The sequence below is a fragment of the Miniopterus schreibersii genome, assembly GCF_964146895.1.
Source record: "Miniopterus schreibersii genome assembly, chromosome: 19".
Lineage (NCBI taxonomy): Eukaryota > Metazoa > Chordata > Mammalia > Chiroptera > Miniopteridae > Miniopterus > Miniopterus schreibersii.
In genome coordinates, this window is record NC_138119.1 from 21,443,767 (window position 1) to 21,463,375 (window position 19,609).

Sequence of the window (19,609 nt, forward strand, 5' to 3'; positions counted from 1 at the left end):
TGATTCGGTGGAGCACATTCAAGAATTAATGTTCCCTGAAATAGGAAAACAATGGAACCTCTTTTCCCCTGTGGCTACAGATGGACCATGACATGTTCATGAAGAGGAGCTCTACCTCTTTGGCTGTTTCCTAGCTTTCTTTTGCAGGTCTTTGGCCAGACACCATTTTACACAGTTGAAAATGCAGAGTGGAGCTTGTGGCCAGAAATACCTCATGACTTGGTGAGTAAGGGTCTTTCTTCAATGGCCGAGGTCTTGGGATGCGGGGGAAAGAGGGAGCTGAATTGGAAGCGTGGTTGGGAGAGGGAGAGGGAGAAACCATAAAGCAGGTGAGTAGAGCAAACAGTATCAAGCTAAATAGACATTTCTCCTCTGTGCATTCTTACCACTTGGGCAAGAGGCGCTGGTGAGCCCTTTCCTTTCTATTCTAATCCTTGGTTAGCAAGTGGGAGTTATCTCTCGTGCTCACTGTGACTGTTGGGTAGTAGGTGCTTGAAGCACTGTGCTGAGAAGAACTCTGAGGCCACACCTAAACCAGAAGGAGTCTGGGAATTGATTGGCAGTGCCTGCCATGGGTGAGGGACAGGAGGTCACAGCCCATGGGCCACATGGCAACTATTTGCACTATAAGGTGTAGCTCAAGGTAAGATGCCACTCTGCAATGCCTGATGACTACTCCACCACTCTCCTCCAGAGATTGTCTCACTCTTCCTTCCTCATGCCCTTTTTCCTGGTCTTCGTCTATTAGCTTTCTCTTGTCTTTCTCCCCCTTCCTGTTACCCTTTTCCACTAGGTTGATGTTAGACTTACCCATGGCTTCCACATGCCCTACCAGCAGCAGGTGGGATCAGAAAGATCCCGCTAAGCCCTGCTCACAGCAAGGTTTTGTTTTCCTCCAGGACCTGGAGAGTTAGGACACTCTACTCTGATTCTTGCATGTGGTGTTCATGGAGAATTCCAAAACTTAAAACTTTTAGTTTTTTCCTCCCTTCTCTGGTGGTCCAGTCTCTCAGGGGTCCATCCTGGACTCTAAATGATGTTATGTGTGAGTCTCTGTGTGTTTTTGTATACGTTGTGCAGTTGATATGGGCTGGGAGCCTGCAAAAAATTATAAATGTGCTTACAAAGAAGCACATTGAATAGAGTTATGACCCAAACGCCACAGACCAAAGTCTCTTCTGCTTCTCTCCTATCAAGCAGGACTTAGATCTTTTTTTAAAACAACTTCACTCAGGGATAAGGAAGATTTTTTGATGAAAGATCAAGGCTTTTCTTGCCAACCAACTCATTCACTCCTTTGGGAGCCTCAGTCCAAGTCTCCAGTCCCCTTCGGTTCTATTTTTAATCAACACGTCTCTCCTCTGGGCCAGATACAGCAAGTGTGAGGTTATGTGTTGCCCTTTGCTAAGCTGCATTTCTTAACAGTTCAGTTCCATTTCTCTTTTCTGTTCCTATTTTGTCTGGACTCTAGATTCCAAAGTACAAAGGATTATTGACCTGGTTGGGAAAATACCGGTTACCTTTCTTCTGTAAAACCAACTTGTGTTTCCATTACATTCTCTGTCAAGAGCTCATCAGTTTCATTAATTCCCAAGAAGGAGGTAAGCATGGGGGTATAAGTGTGGAGAAATATGGAAAGCCAGGATACATAGCAATCCTGTGCCTTTAGTCCTACAGTGAAGTACAGATAGGGGCCACCTTTGCAGCCTTAGACATGCAGGTGGCTTAGCTTGTGTTGTGGCAATAGGTGAAATCTTAGGTTGGTAAATTGGTACCTAAATCAACAAGCAGAAGTCAGTTGGCTTGGCTATTTGTCTTAGTGCATCCATAAATGAGAGAGTTAGTGGTGGCCACAGGACATCAAAAATTGTCTAAAATATATCCAGAATCAAACATACCTCACGACCTTCATTGCTACCACCTGGTCTAAGCCACCATCATTTCTCACCCGGCCACTGAAATCATTTTAGACTCCTTCGTTTTGCTCTTGTTCTTCTGCTCATAGCATTTAATTCAGATCATGTCCTTCCTCTGCTCAAGGTGAAACCCAATGCCCCTACAATGGCCTTCAAGGTCCTAGAGACCTGGCTTCATTTCCTTTCTGATCTCATCTCCTTCCACTCCATTTCTACGACATTGGCCTCCTTGCAGTTCCTCAAGCATACTGGACAGATTCCCATTTCAAGGCTTTGCACTGGCTGTTTACTCTGCCTGTAATGCTCTTACCCCCCTTCCACACTGGATCCCTCTCTCGTCTCCTCAAATCTCTGTGAAGATCTCACCTACTCCATGAAGACCGTAATGCCCACTCATCCAACCCCTGCCCTAGCACTCCCAACTCCATTTACCCTCCTCTACCTTTACGTTTTTTCCCATAGTGCTTATAACCTTCAACTTTTCTAGATAATGTACTTATTACACTGACTGTTCATTGTCTGTCGTGTTCACTAGACTATAAGCTGGAGGGCAGGGATTTTTGTTCTGTTTGCTGATGTATCCCAAACACCTAGAATGGCACTTGGTACTTAGTAGACATGTAATAAATATTCGTTGAAAAAATGAATGAATAAAATCTCCATTTAGAATTGAATTGGTAACTTTACTCTCAGTTCAACTAAACAAAAGAAACTAAATATGTCCCACCCAGGGAAGGTTAAGATTCAGGAAATCCCATTGAGTAAAATGTTGTAACAAATCACCGCTATACACTCTTTTCCCTACAATATACATACTGGGGAAATTGAATTGGCAGAATCACTGTCACGTGGGGACTGTAGAAGACAAGGGGCCTTGGTTGGAGTGTGTTTTTGATCTTGGATTGTACACATGCTTGTGGGCCCTCGCATGTCACTTGATGCATGTCACTAGAGGGTCTGGTGCCTAGTTTCAAAAGCACCACATAATCAGGACCCAACTCATCTAACGGGCCACCATTTCTCCTCACTCATACTGAGCAAATGGGGGTCTGACCATGCGCAAGGCTGAGAGGAGCCAGGGACAGAACTCACTCTCACCATGGACTTTTCCTGGCAGCAAAGATGATGAGATGGAAAAAGGCAGACCAGTGGCTACTCCAGAAATGCATTGGCGGGGTCAGAAGGATGTGGCGCTTCTGTACCTACCTCAAAGGCAGTGCAGGTGGGTTTTTGGAGTTCTTTCTGGGGTCTTTGCAAGTTCTTAACAGCTTCCAGGGTGCCCCGGAGCACTTACTGACAGTTATGTATGTCTATGGTAAATATAAAATTGATTTATAATGCAGTTTGGGTAAAGTCTTTGAAAACTGAGACCCATAGTGTAGGTTAGGGCAAACACAACCAGAGTCCCTTTCACTCATTCATTTGTTCATTCATTCATTCATTCATTCAACAACGGTTATTGAGCACCACTCTGTGGCAGCCACTCTGCTGGTATGTGGGTATACAAAGGAGAATGAGAGCCATAAATCCCCACTTCATAAAGCTGCCACGACGGTGGGGAGACAGACAAGGAACAAGTAAATAAGTAAATCCCTGTAGCAAGTGTTGGGACGCACTGCTTTCTGCTTGATCGGATCCAGTATTTGGTGAGTCTGGGAGACCGACAGCCTGTACTGGCTGACAGTCCAGTTCAGTAACGTTAAGTTTTGTCCATGGACAAGCCCTAGGTTAAGGGTGAAATCCTGGATCTCCAGGGAACAGGGAGGGAAGAACTAGACACTAGACAGGCTATTGCTCAGTTTGTCAAAAAGACTTCAGCCCTGGCAAAGTTGTGAAATGGGGAACATAGTCTTTGGTACCTTTTGGCCCCAGTGTCCTTCTGCTGGCTACTCTTAGACCAAACTCAAATGTCTCATGATCCATCCTCAGAGTCTTGCAGTTTTCCCTAAAGTGACAGTTTTTCTAACAATAAGAAGTCACAAAAGATCCCTATCCATTAAGTCCCTTCTCCCCATGACTCCCATGTGCCCCCATATTAGGACATTTCTGGAGATGGTGCCTTAACCCAAAGGAGTGATGTTGGTGATGTTGGAAGCAATAGAGCAGGCTGGTGGTGGGGGTATCAGCTGCCACACCCAGATGCAACCGCTGAAGGGGCAAGATTGTGGTGCAGCTCTGTGCCTCTCCTGTCTGATCTGTAGGTGAAGAGCTGATGGACTTCTGGATCCTTGCTGAGAAGATCCTGAGCATAGATGAGATGGACCTGGAATTGAGAGACCACTACCTATCTCTCCTCCTTGTGCTGAAGGCCACTCACCTTCAGGAGGGCTCACGGGTAGTGACGCTCTGCAACATGAACATCAGTAAGAACTATAAAGTGTATCTGAAGTGAAATCCTTGAGAAATGAAACCAAGAAATCAATCCAGTGCCTGATAGCCCTCAGCCCTGCCACTCTTTCCATCTTCTATGCATCATTAGTGATGCCGGTGGGAAACCCAACCCTTAACAGGAGAGAGATGAGAGAGACTAATTGTCCTTAGGCTTGTAGGGCCTCTTCTTGAGATATTACTTGCCAGTGATTGTTGGCTGGATGGAGTGGAGAGAAATTGGAGCAAGGTAATCGCACAACTCCTCCACCTTCTGAGCCTGCAGGACTTGTCTTTTTTTTAAATTGGGATTCTCTAGAACAAACTACAGCCCACAGGCCAAATGAAGCACATGTGGCCTATGAGCTAAGAATGTTTTCATATTTTTAAAGGGTTAAAGAGGACAAGTGTGTAACAGAGACTGTAGGTGGCCCACAAAACCTATAAACTATTTACTAGCTGCCCTTCACAGAAAAAGTCTGCAAGACTCTTCTCTAGTACATCAGATTCATCTTTATTTATTTATTTATTTATTTATGTATTCACTTATTTATTTGTTTAGTGAGGAGGCATTGCTAACCCAAACACAAATGTGTTCCAGAAGATTTGCTCTTTGGGATTACTCACACTACTCCTTATTCATAGAGATAATTGAGAATTGATGAGATTAAAATCAGGGCTAGTAAAGACTCCTTCAAATTATTCAGTCCAAAGCCCTCTCTCCTGTCAGATCTAACCCTGAGAAATCCCATTCAAAGCTACATGTCTCTCGTTCTTAAACATGTTTTCATGTGACTTTTGCTTTTCTTTACAATAACATTCAATAGTCTAAAAAATAACTTGAAGAATCCCATAGAATGACTTATTCATCTGGGGAAGAAGGAAGGTAATCAGAGAAAGGGGTCACCATGCTGAACATACCTAAACATGTATCCACCATGTTTGACCTGTTCATACCCCTGGATTACGTGAGGAACAAATGAAATTCTGTTCAAAAACATTTGGAAAAATTTAACAACCTCACCATCACCACATTGTTTTCATCATTCATCTCTCTGTCTTCAGAGTCTCTCCTGAACCTCTCTATCTGGCATCCCAACCAGTCAACCACCAGGAGGGAGATCTTGAGCAACATGCAGAAAGTGGCTCTGTTCAAACTCCAGAGCTATTGGCTTCCCAACTTTTTCACCCATGCCAAGACCATCATAGCTAAGGAGGAATCATGTCATGGTCTGATGCAAGAATATGAGACTCGCCTGTACAGTATTTGCTGTACCCATGTAGGAGGGCTCCCTCTGAACATGAGTGTCAAGAAGTCCCATCACTCCCAGAAGCAGTACTCGAGCAGGAAGACCAAGCTGAAGATGTGGCACTTGATAGACCATGACTCTTGGTCTCTAGAATTGGATACCAACTCAGACACCAATTCCATGGCGTGCCAGGAGATCTGTCCTCAGGAGAAGGTGGTCATACAAATGCCTTCCCTGAAAAAGGCCTCTTCAAAGGAGAGAATAACCAGTTCCCTGGAAAAGGATAGCCTCTGTGCCAGGAAGTCCAACAAGAAGAAATCCAAGAGCCACCTCCACATGGAGGGCCTCTTTGAGACAAAGTTCTCTACCCACCTGAGGACTGCCACCCCCATCATCCGTCACTCCCCCCATATGACAATCAAGAATGCCATAAAGCAAAGACTCTCTTTGGGGTACACCCACTGGGCCTTGTGTGCCGATGCTTATGCAGGGAATCCCTTCCGGGACCACCTGAAGAAGCTGAATTTGAAAGTGGAGATCCAACTCCTGGACCTCTGGCAGGACCTGCACCATTTCCTCAGTGTACTGATAAGTAATAGGAAGACTGGGAATGGCGTCTTTTGGCACATGCTGGGCAACCGAATCTGTGAGCTCTACCTGAATGAACAGATTGGCCCATGCCTACCACTCAAATCCCAAACTATTAAAGGTCTGAAGGAGCTGCTGCCTTCTGGGAATATGAACCCCTGGATACCCAGAGCCCAGGAAGAGATCTGCCAGGTTAGTTACACCTTACAGAAATGGGTTAGTATCTGGAAAATTAGGTCAAGACCTGAAATTCTATCTAGTCATCTATACCAAGTTAATGATATAATTAGCCATATAACCCTGCACCTATCGAAGAGTTGATTAATCTTTTAGGAATAGGCTGTACAAATTCCTAAGAAGCATTCAAAACTCCAAAGTATTCCTTCTTCAATTCTCCCTTATGTGGACTCTCCCAAAGCCATGAACCTCAGAGTGTTCCACTGAGGAAAGTTTTAATAACTCTATTCTAAACATTATATATTGAAATACAGGGTCTTTCTTTCCTAAAACAGCCGTCAAGAAAATGGCCAATTGAAAAGAGTTTATTCTTATCCTAAAACATTAGATAAAAGCAGGAGACCATCCTAAAGACTCACAGGAAGTAAGGCACATTGCTTGACTATTGTATCAAGATCTTGGGAGAAAACAAATTGCAGAGTCAGTTGGGAAACAGATGAGCATCCAGGAAAAGGGACTAATTACAAGGGAGTGAGCACAAGGGTAGGGAAATCACAAAGGATAGTGCAATACTCCAGGGCCAGTAGGGGTGGGCACCTTTATCACTCTTAGGCCTGAAGAGTTGAGGAGACGGAGTAGTTACCAGAACCAGGAGAGAAAGAGCTGTATGGAGTGGAACACTCAACAGGAGCTGTAATTGTCAGGAATAGAGGGATGTAGCCAGTCCACAGTGATCTGGCTGGGAAGGAGTAGGGAAAATAGATACCCCAAACTCACTCTACTCTTGCTTTCCCATCTCCTGTCAGGACTCCTGACTGGATATGTCTAACCAGAGGTCATGGGAGCCTGTTGATGTGGTCCATACAGGTTAATTTCCCAAGGCACAAGCCAAGATCTGGAGGAGCAAGTGGATATAAGTAGCAACTTATTTAGTGCATTATAATGTATTTACCTTATAAAGCACATTACCTCCTTGAGGCTTCCTAACACCTCCAAGAGGCGGACAAGGTAGTATTGTTGTCACTTGTACAGTAAGGAAAATGAGACTCAGAGTGTAAGTGGATTAGCCCAAGGCACACAGCAGACTAGTGGAGGAACCAGGGGCAGAACCCAGAAGTTCTTGGCTGGAAGTCCAACACAATTTCCAGTACACCATAATTATCCAGGGTCGCACATCTGGGTAGTGTAGGACCAGATCAGTCCAGTGGATCCACAGCCAAAGCTCTTCTGTGCACAGTTCTTCAGTACTGGAAGTCCAGGGACCTTCTGCCCTTTGTGAAATGCGTTCCCTCCTCTCTGTTCCCAAAGAACTTTGCTCATACCTCTGTGGTGGCATGTGTCATACTGCTGTTCATCATGCTAGAAGGTGAGCTCCTTGAGGACCCAGCTTGTAGCATATTGATTTGCATATTCTCAGCAATGGGCACAGTGTCTAGCACATGGGAGACACTCAGAAAGTATTCATCAAATAAATACATGAATGAATGTAAGAGTACAAATATATAAACCTAGCTAAGCACTAACTCAAAGGTTTTTATTGTTGTTATTGTTGGGTTTTGTTTGTTTATTTATTTTAATGTAATGAAACATTCTTCACAAGTGGGTAAGGCATTCAAGTGGGAGATATTAAGAGTAGACACATCAAAAGGAGATGGTTGGTTTCAGGACCATTTTGAGAATCAGATGAGATCATACTTTGGAAAGGAACAAAGATGTACAAGATGTCAAATATTTGTCCTTCAGTAAACTATTTGTTGTATCTCTTCTTTTTTACTTCTTTTTTTATTTTTTAAATTGGTTTTTAGAGAGAGAGGAAGGGAGAGGGATAGAGAGATAAAAACATCGATGAGGAAGAAACATCATCAATCAGCTGCCTCCTGCACTGGGGATCGAGCCCACAACCTGGGCATGTGCCCTGACTAGGAATCGAACCTTGACCACTTGGTTCCTGGGTCGATGCTCAATCACCGAGCCACACCTGGCTGGGCCTCTGTATTTCTTCTTAAATAAATATTGGTTACTATCCTCTGAGATTCAGAGAGGGGCTGCCATATTTAGAAAGGCAAAGACTTGCCCCCTGGTGGGTCATGGCTAATGTTTGCTATTCCATGGTATCTCCAAGTTAGAGAATCCAGAGTCTGCAGCCCACTCCTCCCCCAGGTGAACACTAGCAGGCGAGATGCAGCAAGCTGAGCACTACCTCCTAACACTTAGGTCCGTGTTTCAATTGCAGATACTCAGCCACTGGTATGATGAATTTCTGGATGAAGAGGACTACTGGTTTCTCACGTTTTCAGTAGGAGGGGCTTTGAGTTGGGGAGGAATCATGAGGTTGAGGGAAGAAAAGAGAGTAACTGCTCTTTTAGAAGCCTTATTTGTTAAAGTAAATGAAAGGCTGATTTTTTTTCCTAGAGGCAACTGGGGTGGGGATTGACATGGTCCCTAATGTTCTAAACATAAACCTCTCAAGGAAAAAGACTCAAGTGTATGAGCTGACTTTGAAGGAGTCACATTCATATAGAATTTCTCCCTTATAGAAAGTGGTTTGATTAGAAAAGGGAGGGGGTTGGTGTGTCAAGGAGCAATGGTTCTGAACAAATTGAAAAGCGTCAGCCTAAGTCTGCATGACAGGGAGACGCAGGAGGACTGGGCTCTTACAAAAGTCTTGCTTCTGCTCTAGTTCCTGTAGAAAATGTTGTTTGCCCCCTCCCCCTTCTCTTAGACTCAGAGCAAGTTCATCAGCACCGGGAGGCATAAGAGAGACTTACTAAACAAAAAAGAGAACATTCTTCTATATAAGAGGTTTGAGGAATCCCTGGCATTAAGCCAGGGTTTGGCTAACATGGAGGAAATGGATTCTATGCAGTGGCAAAAACTAGCTACTGAGGACCTGAGACAAGGCGGGTCTCTCCAGGTAGAACTGAAGTCTCCAGTGTTTCTGGCAGGTGAGGGCAGTCACCATAATTTTTTTGACACTGACATATAAGCAACACTGACATATAGGCAATGCAAAGATGACCTCATTTGCTCTTCAAAATAACCTGAGATAAGTATTGAGTAATTGAGGCACAGAGGGGGGTCAGTGACCACCCCAGGGTCACACAAGGGGTGGCAGAGAGGATCTGAATCCAGACTGACTGACTGCAGAAGCTCCTACTGGCTGTGAAGGGGGCCAGAGCACTAGAGTGCAGCCAGACTCATGCCCACCACAGCGTCGCTGCAGTTGAACTGAACACTTCATCTCATGCATCTGATAAGCACCTTCTACCTCACTGCCCCTTCCCCAGAATCCAGTCCAAAGCATTTCTGTGCATTTATTTTTAACAGCTACCCTCCTTCCCCAACATAACACCCCAGCCCACCCCGGCAGTGGAGAGAATTGTAGAGGAGCACAAGGCTCTGCTCTCCTACAGGCCTGGGGTCACATCTGAGCTCCACTAATGACTCTGGAAGCTTGAGCAATGCATTTAACCTCTCTTTAAACCTCAGTTTTCTCATCTGTAAGTGGGGAATAATAACAGGCTTGTTGTGAAGATGACCTGAGATCATCTATGAAAGCTATTAGCACAATGTTTGGCAATAGTACAAGTCCAATAAATGTTAGCCATTGTTATTCAAATCGAACAAATTGTTTTAATTGTCTATGTTGAGGCAGTCAGGATAATGCAGTATTTCTCACACTTTGATCCGCAATAAATATATTTGACTTCAGGGGACATATACTTATATATCTATATGTGTGTGCATATAGATACAAAAATATTTTCACAAACCAGTGATGTACTCTAATAATCTCTATCCTATTCTATTTTGTTTTGTAAATGCCAGAAATGATTCAATTTATTTTTTTGACATACTGTTGAGTCGTGTGAACTACACTTTGAAAAACAGATAGAGCAAGAGTGAGCCAAGGCTTTGAAAATTCAGTTCTACCATTCCCTCACTCATGAGCCTAGGGAAGCTACCTCATCTCTCTGAACCTCGTTTCCTCATCTGTGGAATGGGGCTGATGGCCCCTACTTTGCAGGGCTGTTGAGGGTGTTGGAGGTAATGCATTTACACAGCAAACAGGTGCTCAACAAGTAGTACTTGCTAGATTACACTAAAAAATGTGACACACTCTCAAAATCAATTAAAAAATCTTTTAAAAAAAAAATCTATCATGAACAGGCCTTCTGTTTCACCTCAGAGTTTCACCTTCTCTCTAAATCCTGAACATTCCAGAACCTATCCCAGAAATCTAGAGAGAAGTGGGAGAAAGGGTAGCTGGTAAATTTCACCACACATATACAGGGCAACAGGCGTTTCTTTAGTGGCCATGGATTGTCTGGGATGGCCAGGAGGAGAGGGAACCACCCTCTCTCTCTCCCAGCACACATGATTACTTCACCCACCACTCCTGTTTTGGAGCACAGGTTTGACCTGACAAGGGCCTCCTGTGCATTTGCCCATCTTGGGGCCCTGACTGCCCAGTAGATTGATGCCTCCACTCAGGCTGCACCATAAACTCTCAGAGCACCAGAACCAGAATATTATCAACTTTCACACAGAGAAAATTAGTCCTAGAAAAGCAAAAAGGTTGCCCAAGTTTGCTCAGCAAGGGAGAACTAGAAACCTGGGTCCACTGCAGAAATAATCCACCACTCTTACAATTACAGCCAGATACCCCATTTTGAGAGACGATAATGACAGTGACAATTGACATAAGGCCAACTGACTTCTGTGAGTCCACACTCTCCAATTCCTTCTGGACTCCACCAGTATGACTCAGAAAGTACTAGACTGCCTTGGGGAGTTCCAGCTGTGCGTGACTGGGCAGAAAGTCTCCATGGGTCAGGGGTCTCCAGGAAGGGCAGAATCCTCCCACCCTGGAGGGGAGGCTGTATTTCCTTGCTTCTAATTTGTCCTAGGGAACTTGTATTCCTTGTGTATAAACATTCCATTAAAGCACTTGTTGTACTTAAATAACATTTTAAAGACAATACTTTTAACAAAAGTATATGAATCTTTGACCCCAAAGTGGTCAACTAGGCTCCCCCCTGTTTTTCTCTACTTGATAGACATAGAAAACATGTCCTTTGAGGAACTCTGCTATAAGTATCCAAAGGTGGCCATAGAGAAGATCAGCGATGACTACAAAATATATTGCGAAAAAGCACCTAAAATGGGTAAGTGTTTAAACCCACAGATAGATTTGAGACAGCCAGGTAGGAAAGCATCTCCAAACTCGATAGGCCATAAGCCAAAAGAGGAACCATGCTTTGTTTGAAATGAGGGCTGATCAGACCTGTCCCCCCCCCCCCCCCCAAGGCCACAGAAGGACATCATGGAAATGAGATTCGATTATAAAGGCCTGAGTACAGGGATGAAAACATTCCTTCCTACCTCCCTGCCTAGTTCTCATTCTGGGGTTTTAAATAATGCAGATTGGTCTTCTGCGAAGTTCCCTGGAGTCAGAGATTTGTGGAAGGAGTTTGTTGGGCGTGTTCTTGGAGATGACTCCTGTAGGGAGTGAGGAACGCAGGTCTGGGCAGAGGTAGGTGCTGGACTGTGAGGCAGTCAGAGCAGACCTAGCAGATCCCCTAGGAAGCTCGGAAGCCGAGCTTTGTCCCCGATTGAGTCAAGGGACTTTTATGCATCTACATTGACTCATCTGGGGTGTGGCTGCCCCTCGGGCAGATATGACCTTGGGTCCGGCAGTGCCCTTTGGTGGAGGCAACTCCCCGAAGGAGATTGAGTTTCAAGACCTCTTGCATTTCTGACTTGATGTCTTTTGTCAGTTTTAGGAAAATTCCAGTTATTCTCTCTTCAAGTATTTGTCCTGCTTCATTCTATTTCCTTCTTCCTTCTGCTTATCTTATCATATATATTTTCATCATTTTAGCCACATGCCCTATGTTCCATATGCCCTATTCTGTATTTTTTTTACTTTTTCTCTCTATGTTTCAGTCCGGTATCTTCTTTTGATCTTACTCCTAGTTCAACAATTCTCACTTCAGCTATCTAAAATTTGTCATCCTACCTATTTCTTAATTCTCAATTTTCTACATTTCAATCATTAACCTTTTTCTTTTTAGAATTTATTTTTTTTCTTTTTGTGGTATTCGGTCTATGTTGATTTTTTTTCTCTTTTGAATTACTTAAACTAAATGGATGATAGTTATTTTAAAGTGCATATTTGGATTTCCCATGTCTATTTCAAATGCCATCTTTTTTCTCCTTGGTTTTGGAGAATCTTTTTAAATACCTTGTCGCTTCTGCTTTATTTGTGAACATTGTTATAAAAATTTGCATAGATAACTTGAGGCTCTAGGCGATGGCATTTTCCTTTATTTCTGACACATACTGAACGAGCACAGCCAGGTAACCTTTATCCATGGAGGGATAGCATTGATTCAGAGCTAGCTTTCATTCCTTTTGATGAATGAGCTTGCTCTGGTTTTCCTTACTTTTGGGGGTCCCAGCTGAAAGCCTTCGGTGCTTTTCAGGGCCCCTTCTCCTTTGTTGTTTTACTCTCTCTGCCCTGAGAGTCTGCCAAAAGCTCTGCTGTATTTCTCAGGAGCAATCGTCATAACTGTCCCATGCCTTGAAAGTAAAAGCAGTGGCAAAAGGTTTTTTTGCCCGTTTTCTAAGGCCTGTGGCTTTGCCTTCTGTGCCATTGGGGCTTTAACACTGCAGATGCCCCTGAGACAGGTGAACTCTTGGTATCAGCCTACCCTTCTGGTTTCTAACCTTCTCTTTCCTTTAATCTCCCTGTTTGTATTTATTTTGTATTAATTTTTTACAAGCTTACTTACGAGTTTAAAAGTGTGTTATTCTTTTATCCAGCATCTCTAGGTGTTTTTTATTGGCAGGTTTCTTTCTTTCCTTCCTTCCTTCTTTCTTCTTTTGATATCTGGTCTTACATAGTCTGGATTGTACTTAATGCCAATAAAAAAAGTCTGCATTACTTTCTACAATATTAACAACCTCAAAGGGCTCTTTGAATGCTAAAATGCTTGGCGTCTGTCATTATTTAATAGTAGTGTTTTAACATAGTTTTGAAATAACAGTTTCTAAATGGCAACAGGGCACCCGACACCCACTCCAAGTTGTGTATGGTGTGACAGAACACCACTTGAGAAGCTTGCTGTGGAAGCTTGTCCTCACAAGGATCTGGTGTCCTTCACAAGGAAAGGGAATGGTTTCTGTTAAAGCAAGAAGGTGGAAGGAACTCTTAATGAAGAGGTCAAGCAAGAACCTGTGAGTTTGCTGATTAGGAAGCAGGAGTTCCAGGGGACACTTGGAAGGGTTTAGGATGGCACAGCAGAGGTGTCCAAGGAGACTGGCATGTGGGGTATGGCCTAGTGAAAATGGCTGATTGGGGGAAGGATGCCGCTTGGTGTTGAAATGATAAGGAGAAGTTGACAGACTGGGTCTCAGCGGTCTTCTGAGGAAGGTGGGCTCTAGGTCTAATAGCCAACGGACTTAAATAATACAGCCTGAACCGCTATTAGTGTCAGGGGTTAAAATCCTCCTGAAATCTCTTATGCACTAAAGGCCTGTGCAGCCCTAGCACCAGTGGCCTGAGATGGCAGCAGCTGTGGGCCTGTGGTTTTCCACATGCCCTCGATGTCTGGGAAATGTTCTTGCTACTCTGTCCCTCCTTCTCTGCAGTGTTCTTTGTAGCATGGTGTTATCCAACTTTGTGACTTCTTATTAGATTTTACAGTGAAAATTTTCAGAGAACCAAGGATATGTTCATCCACAAATAGGAAACCATCCTTTAAAAAGATTACTGTTGTCAGGAAGCCTTCGATGAGACCCAGGTAAGACAAAGGATCTGGTTACACCAGTATCTCCAGGCACAGGCCTGGAGTTCAGCATGAACTTATTTCTCTGTGTGTTAGTTTCTAGACTCTTTCTCAACTACCACACACATGCACACACATACTAAGTATTTTAAATCATTATTCATTTTCTAAACCTGGCACCATACAATATATATTATACAATAAGTTTTTCAACATAACAAACTCTTATGGACATCCTTTGATGTCAGTATAGGAGGTTTAGGCCTACCTCCTTCCATAGTGTGAATGTAGCATGATTTATTTAACTATATGTTTTTCATGGATATTTACATTATCTTCAGTTTTTGTATTGCTATCAGTAGCACCATAATAAACACCTTTGTACATGTGTTAATATACCTCTATCCTTTATAGAATTTAATGATCTTGTGATTATATGATTTAGAAAAGACTTCTGTGATATTCATATTCATAGTCTTTATTCATATAGCGTAGTCCTTACTGTTAATCTAATACATAACTAAATAAACTTTAGTTCATTGGCCTTAAAAATGTTATGATAAAATATTGACTAATTAGTATGAGAGCATAATGGAAGAAGAAAATTTTGACTGAGGCTTAGGAAAACTTAAGAGTATCAAAAGGGGCCCTCATCTGCATGGAGGAATTAAATTGCAAAGAAATGGGTGTATTTTGTGGGTAGGGCTAAACCTTCCAAGCCAAAGAAATGACACAAAGAGATAAATTCAAAAACGTGAAAGTGGTATTCAAAGACTTGAAAATAGTCCAATGGTGTTAAAGCACAGAATGCATGGGGAGAATGAACATAAAATATAAAATTAGAAAGCTAGATTGAGACTAAAATAACTGAAAGAAGGTCTTGAGTGAATTATTAAGGAATTTATATTGATTAAATGGCAATAAGGATTCATGGGGGTTTATTGGAACAAGAGTAGCAAGAAAACAAAAACACCTAGTATATGGGTTTTAAAAATATTACCCTGGTAGACATAGTGATAATAGTATGAGGAATCAGAGACTCAGACTGAAGGCAGGACTAATAGTTGGAAGGTTGTTGCAGTTGTTTGGGCGAGTGATATTAAAAACCTGAAGTTAATAGTGGGAGTAGATATACAAAGGAAGATACAGATTAAAAAACAAACACTGAAGATGAGGAATTAGACTTCTGGAATGGTAGAGCAAGAACCTCAAAAAATTGTCTCTCCATAAAAACAGTGGTAAAACTGGACAAACCTGTCAAAAAATTTTAGAACTTTATAAATTATATCATCCAAAGTTTCAGTTTTAAAAAAATTATGATACATACCTCCCACCCTACACCCTGAAAATACCCACAGGAAAGTATGGCTCAAACACAGAGTGGGGAAAGCAGTCATTAGAAACTGTCTCTGAGATGATTCAGATATTGGACTTTCTAAAGACTTCCAAGCAATATGTTCAATGAACTAAAGAAAACCATATTTAAAAAAATTAAAGTATGACGACAATGACTCATTAAATGAAAATATCAATGACTCATCAAATGAAAATATCAGGTGAGGGTAAGATAAAAATTATAAAATAGAACCAAATAGCCCTTGCTGGTTTGGCTCAGTGGTTAAAGTGTTGGCCCATGGACTGAAGGGTCGAGGGTTTGATCCCCAGCCCAGTTAGGGCGAGTGTAAGAGGCAACCAATGAATGTGTTTCTCTCACATCCATGTTTCTCTCTCTCTCCCCCCCATCCCTCCACTCTCTCTCTCAAAAAGTCAATGGGCCCGGCCAGGCATGGCTCAGTGGTTGAGCATCGACCTAGGATCCAGGAGATTGGGGTTCGATTCCCGGTCAGGGCACATGCCCAGGTTGTGGGCTAGGCAGCCGATCAATGACTCTCTCATCATTGATGTTTCTATCTCTCTCTCTCTCCCCCTCCTTTCCTCTCTCTGAAATCAATAAAGATATGTTTAAAAAAAAAAAAATCAATGGAAAAAATATCCTCAGGTGAGGGTTAACAACAACAACAAAAAATAGAACCAAATAAAACTCTGGAGTTGGAAAGTACAATAACTGAAATGAAAAATTCACTAGAAAGAATCAATAGCAGGTTTGAATTGGCAGAAGAATTAGTGAGTTTGAAATTAGCTCAGCATACATTATCCAGTCTGAAAGCATCAAAAAATAAACATCAACAGAACCTCAGAGGCCTGTGAGGCACCATCGAGAACACCAAGATACAAATAATGGAAGTCTAGGAGAGAGATAAAGGGGCAGGAAAAATATTTGAATATGTAATTGTTGAATACTTAGTCAAAACATACTAGAAGCTTAAGGAATTCCAAGTAGGATAAACTTAAAAAGATTCACACCTAGACACATCATAGTTAACTATTGAATGACAAAAAGACTAGAAACGTAGTTTCACCATATCAATGATAATTGAAACCACTTCCTCATACCAATGAAAATTGAAGCCACAGAGGAGGCAGATTACTCAGGGGGGAAATCATAAGGCAAAACTCAAGAGGATTGAGGATGAAACATTAGGGGCACCTATGTTTAAGGAACAGTGAAAAAGAGATGAGCAAAGGAAATTTAGAAATATTGATCAGTAACTGCTGATTACTCATGCTCTACCTCACTGAAATGACTGCCAGTTAGGGGTTGTTTTGAATCCATAATGTAGAAAGAAGTTTTCCTTGAAAAGAAATTATCCCCTTTAAAATACTTTTCCTCTTCATTGGGGTTGTCAAATGACTGCACCAAACTTAAGATGGACACATAAAAATGTATCTCCGAGGAAACAGAGTAAGCAATTCATTCACCCTGGTCTTCACACATACTTAAAGGCCCCACGGCCTGGGAGAAGACCTTCCCCATTCCCTAACTAGAGCAGAATTCAGGGTCACCATCCCATTCTCTCCACCAATGATGCTTTCTTGTTTCCAGAAACCTGACGGAAGTCCTCCTAAATGCAAACCACTTGGAGTACTTCATGGAGTTCCTCAAAGAACAGAACGCAGATAGTGCATTGCAATTCCTGATAGCCATACAGAAGATCAGTAATGAGCCAAATGAAAAGATCTGCAAGTCTCTTATTGAAAATACAGTCAAGACTTTCTTCCATGGCACACTCTCTCCTGGTATGCAGCCTCTTCTCCTTATACTGTTTGCTTCTTTCTTTAGCATCTTAGAAGAGTCTGGAAAAGAGCCTGTCTTAAGAGAGCCTAACAGAGTAGGGGTCACATGGGACAGTATTGAGACAAAGGTTAAGAGACAAAGAGTGAAAGCAGAGAACCACCAATAAATCCAAAGTAAATTACTAGTAAAAGAAGCCAAGTGTAAGACACTTGCAGCTCTGAAAATAGGATTTTATTTAATCCCTATAAGGTAGGGATAAATAGTTCTACTTGACTAATGAAGAAGGCCAAACAGAGGAGCTAACTAACTTACCCAATTGATGGAACTTGAATTCAAACTCAAGTTGCTTGACCTTCAAGTCAACTAGATTGGAATTAGATAGAAAAGAGATTAAGCTGTATGCAAAGTTGGAGTGTCTACCACTCATAGGTTATAAAGGTAGTTGTGCCAGGAAGCAGAACTGTGTCTTTGAAAAATCCTCATAAATTTTGCCTTGTTTTCTTGCCTGAGGTGGGAGGGTAAATCTCACCCAAGTAAATTCATTTGGCCAGAAGCAGAAGTTGCATGTAAAGTATTGACCTGTAAGTCTGGAGGCAAACAAAAGGGGGGGGGGGTGAGCTTGGTTCCATCTTGGAGGTAAACAAGCAAAGTAAGGAAGATGAAGTCTCTTATTTTAACACAGATGAACTGATGGTGTGTGTGTGTTTTGCTTGTGGTAAACCAAGATAAGGTTATAGATTTTATAAAAATAGAAAAAGAGGTAAAATTGTCAGATCTTATAAGAAATAGGTATTTGTTAAGTCTTGAGATATCAATTTCTGTACATTGTTTTGAATGAGCTAGAAGAGAAGAAAAGTAAGCAGATCCTGTCCTTGGTAAGTTTTCAAGTCTTATTAATGAACACTGTAGTCTTTGAACAAAAATCGTATTGCCCTTACACTACTTATGTGTAATCTTGGATTTCCCATCTGCTCCAGCAATTAACTTTAATCCTTTATCTTTCTGCCCTCTTCCTAAACCTAAAACTTCAAACTAGCTGCAGAAATGAATCTTTTAAACATTTATTCCCTTACACACTTATCTGAGATTTGAGTGGAACTAAACTAGAATAGGACAGTATTTGCTCTACAAACACACCATCACATAACATCCCAAAGATACGCTTGAGATTTTCAAACTGTGGAGAGCTCAGAGCCTAACCAGATTGAGAATAAGGGACTATAAGACTAAAATGAAAGAAGCACCAACTACCTCAGAAATGGTAGACAAGAGACGATGGCCTCTCTCTCTCTCTCTCTCTCTCTCTCTCTCTCCTCTCTCCCCTTCTCCTTCCTTTTTTTCTCCCTCTTCCTCTCCCTCCCTCCCTCCCTATGCCATTTTCTAGAAGAAATGCTGCAGTGCAATGCCCCTATCGTCAAAGAAATCTCTCAGATGCGCCGTGTCAGCACAACCTCACTGTTAGCACTCCAGAGCTTTGTCATGAAATCTCTGGAAGAAACGTGGTGAGTATTGCTTGGTGAAGGCAGTGAACCTTTCCAGAGCTGCTCCCTGGCTCCTGAAAGCCACATGACTCAAAAAGTCTCATAATCCACTCACAAAGTTCATTGTCAGTGCCTCCTTACAAAGAGAAAGCCCAACTTATCTTGAACCCTCTTACCTACCTGCACACACACACACACACACACACACACACACACTTCTGTTTGTTTTCCTGAACAAGGAACAATATAGTATTTATTGGGAAGGATAGGCTAACATTAGCAAAGGATTGAAATTTTAAGAAGACTATTTTTTAATATCTTGATGTTCCCCAATTTCCACTTTGGCTTCCTCCAAAAGCAGAGATAGGTTTGCCTTTTGGTATGTCAGGCTTTGGCCTTCTTTGACATTCTCGGCCTCCTTCTGGCAGGTTTAAAGATTACCAAGAGCTGTTCCCAGCTATTCCTCAGGAACCACAAACTCAAGTACGAACTTTGCCTAGGAAGCCCTCTAAGAATCCAGCAACTCACCTACAGGAATCCCAGGTCAGTGAGGAAGCCAACGAAGACAAGACACCAGGGACAAGAAAACCATTGCCTAGGCCTTGCCAACCGTACGAACGAGTTTCACTGTTAGCTACCAAAACAACTACCCTTTGGGGTAGGTTTCTAAAACCCCACTTTACGAAGGAGGAATCTGAGTCTCAGAGAAACCGTTAGAGTGGAATTTAAGGAAGTCCCTGTCTTTACTATCTTTGTGACAGGCACAGGGACTCGTGGAGATCAAAATGTCAGGTTTGTTTTTTATTGCTGAAAGCTACTTTCAAGGACATGGGATGACCGTGAAGCCAAAAGGGTTTGATAATCCTCTCTCTGCACCCAAATTACATTTGCATGTCCATCC

The 19,609-nt window shown here is 42.3% G+C and overlaps 1 protein-coding gene across 1 annotated transcript in view; it reads left to right on the plus strand.

Moving 5' to 3' along the window:
• RGSL1 (regulator of G protein signaling like 1) overlaps positions 1 to 19,609 on the plus strand; it is a 73,993-nt gene that overhangs the window by 40,220 nt on the left and 14,164 nt on the right. Inside the window, exons 5-16 of the mRNA XM_081121547.1 lie at positions 148 to 222; positions 1,472 to 1,601; positions 3,034 to 3,138; positions 4,118 to 4,279; positions 5,349 to 6,313; positions 8,532 to 8,594; positions 9,021 to 9,243; positions 11,359 to 11,466; positions 14,001 to 14,106; positions 17,036 to 17,229; positions 18,612 to 18,729; positions 19,137 to 19,251. Of these exons, the coding sequence (XP_080977673.1) occupies positions 148 to 222; positions 1,472 to 1,601; positions 3,034 to 3,138; positions 4,118 to 4,279; positions 5,349 to 6,313; positions 8,532 to 8,594; positions 9,021 to 9,243; positions 11,359 to 11,466; positions 14,001 to 14,106; positions 17,036 to 17,229; positions 18,612 to 18,729; positions 19,137 to 19,251 (2,364 nt within the window). The remainder of the gene's footprint in view (positions 1 to 147; positions 223 to 1,471; positions 1,602 to 3,033; positions 3,139 to 4,117; positions 4,280 to 5,348; positions 6,314 to 8,531; positions 8,595 to 9,020; positions 9,244 to 11,358; positions 11,467 to 14,000; positions 14,107 to 17,035; positions 17,230 to 18,611; positions 18,730 to 19,136; positions 19,252 to 19,609) is intronic.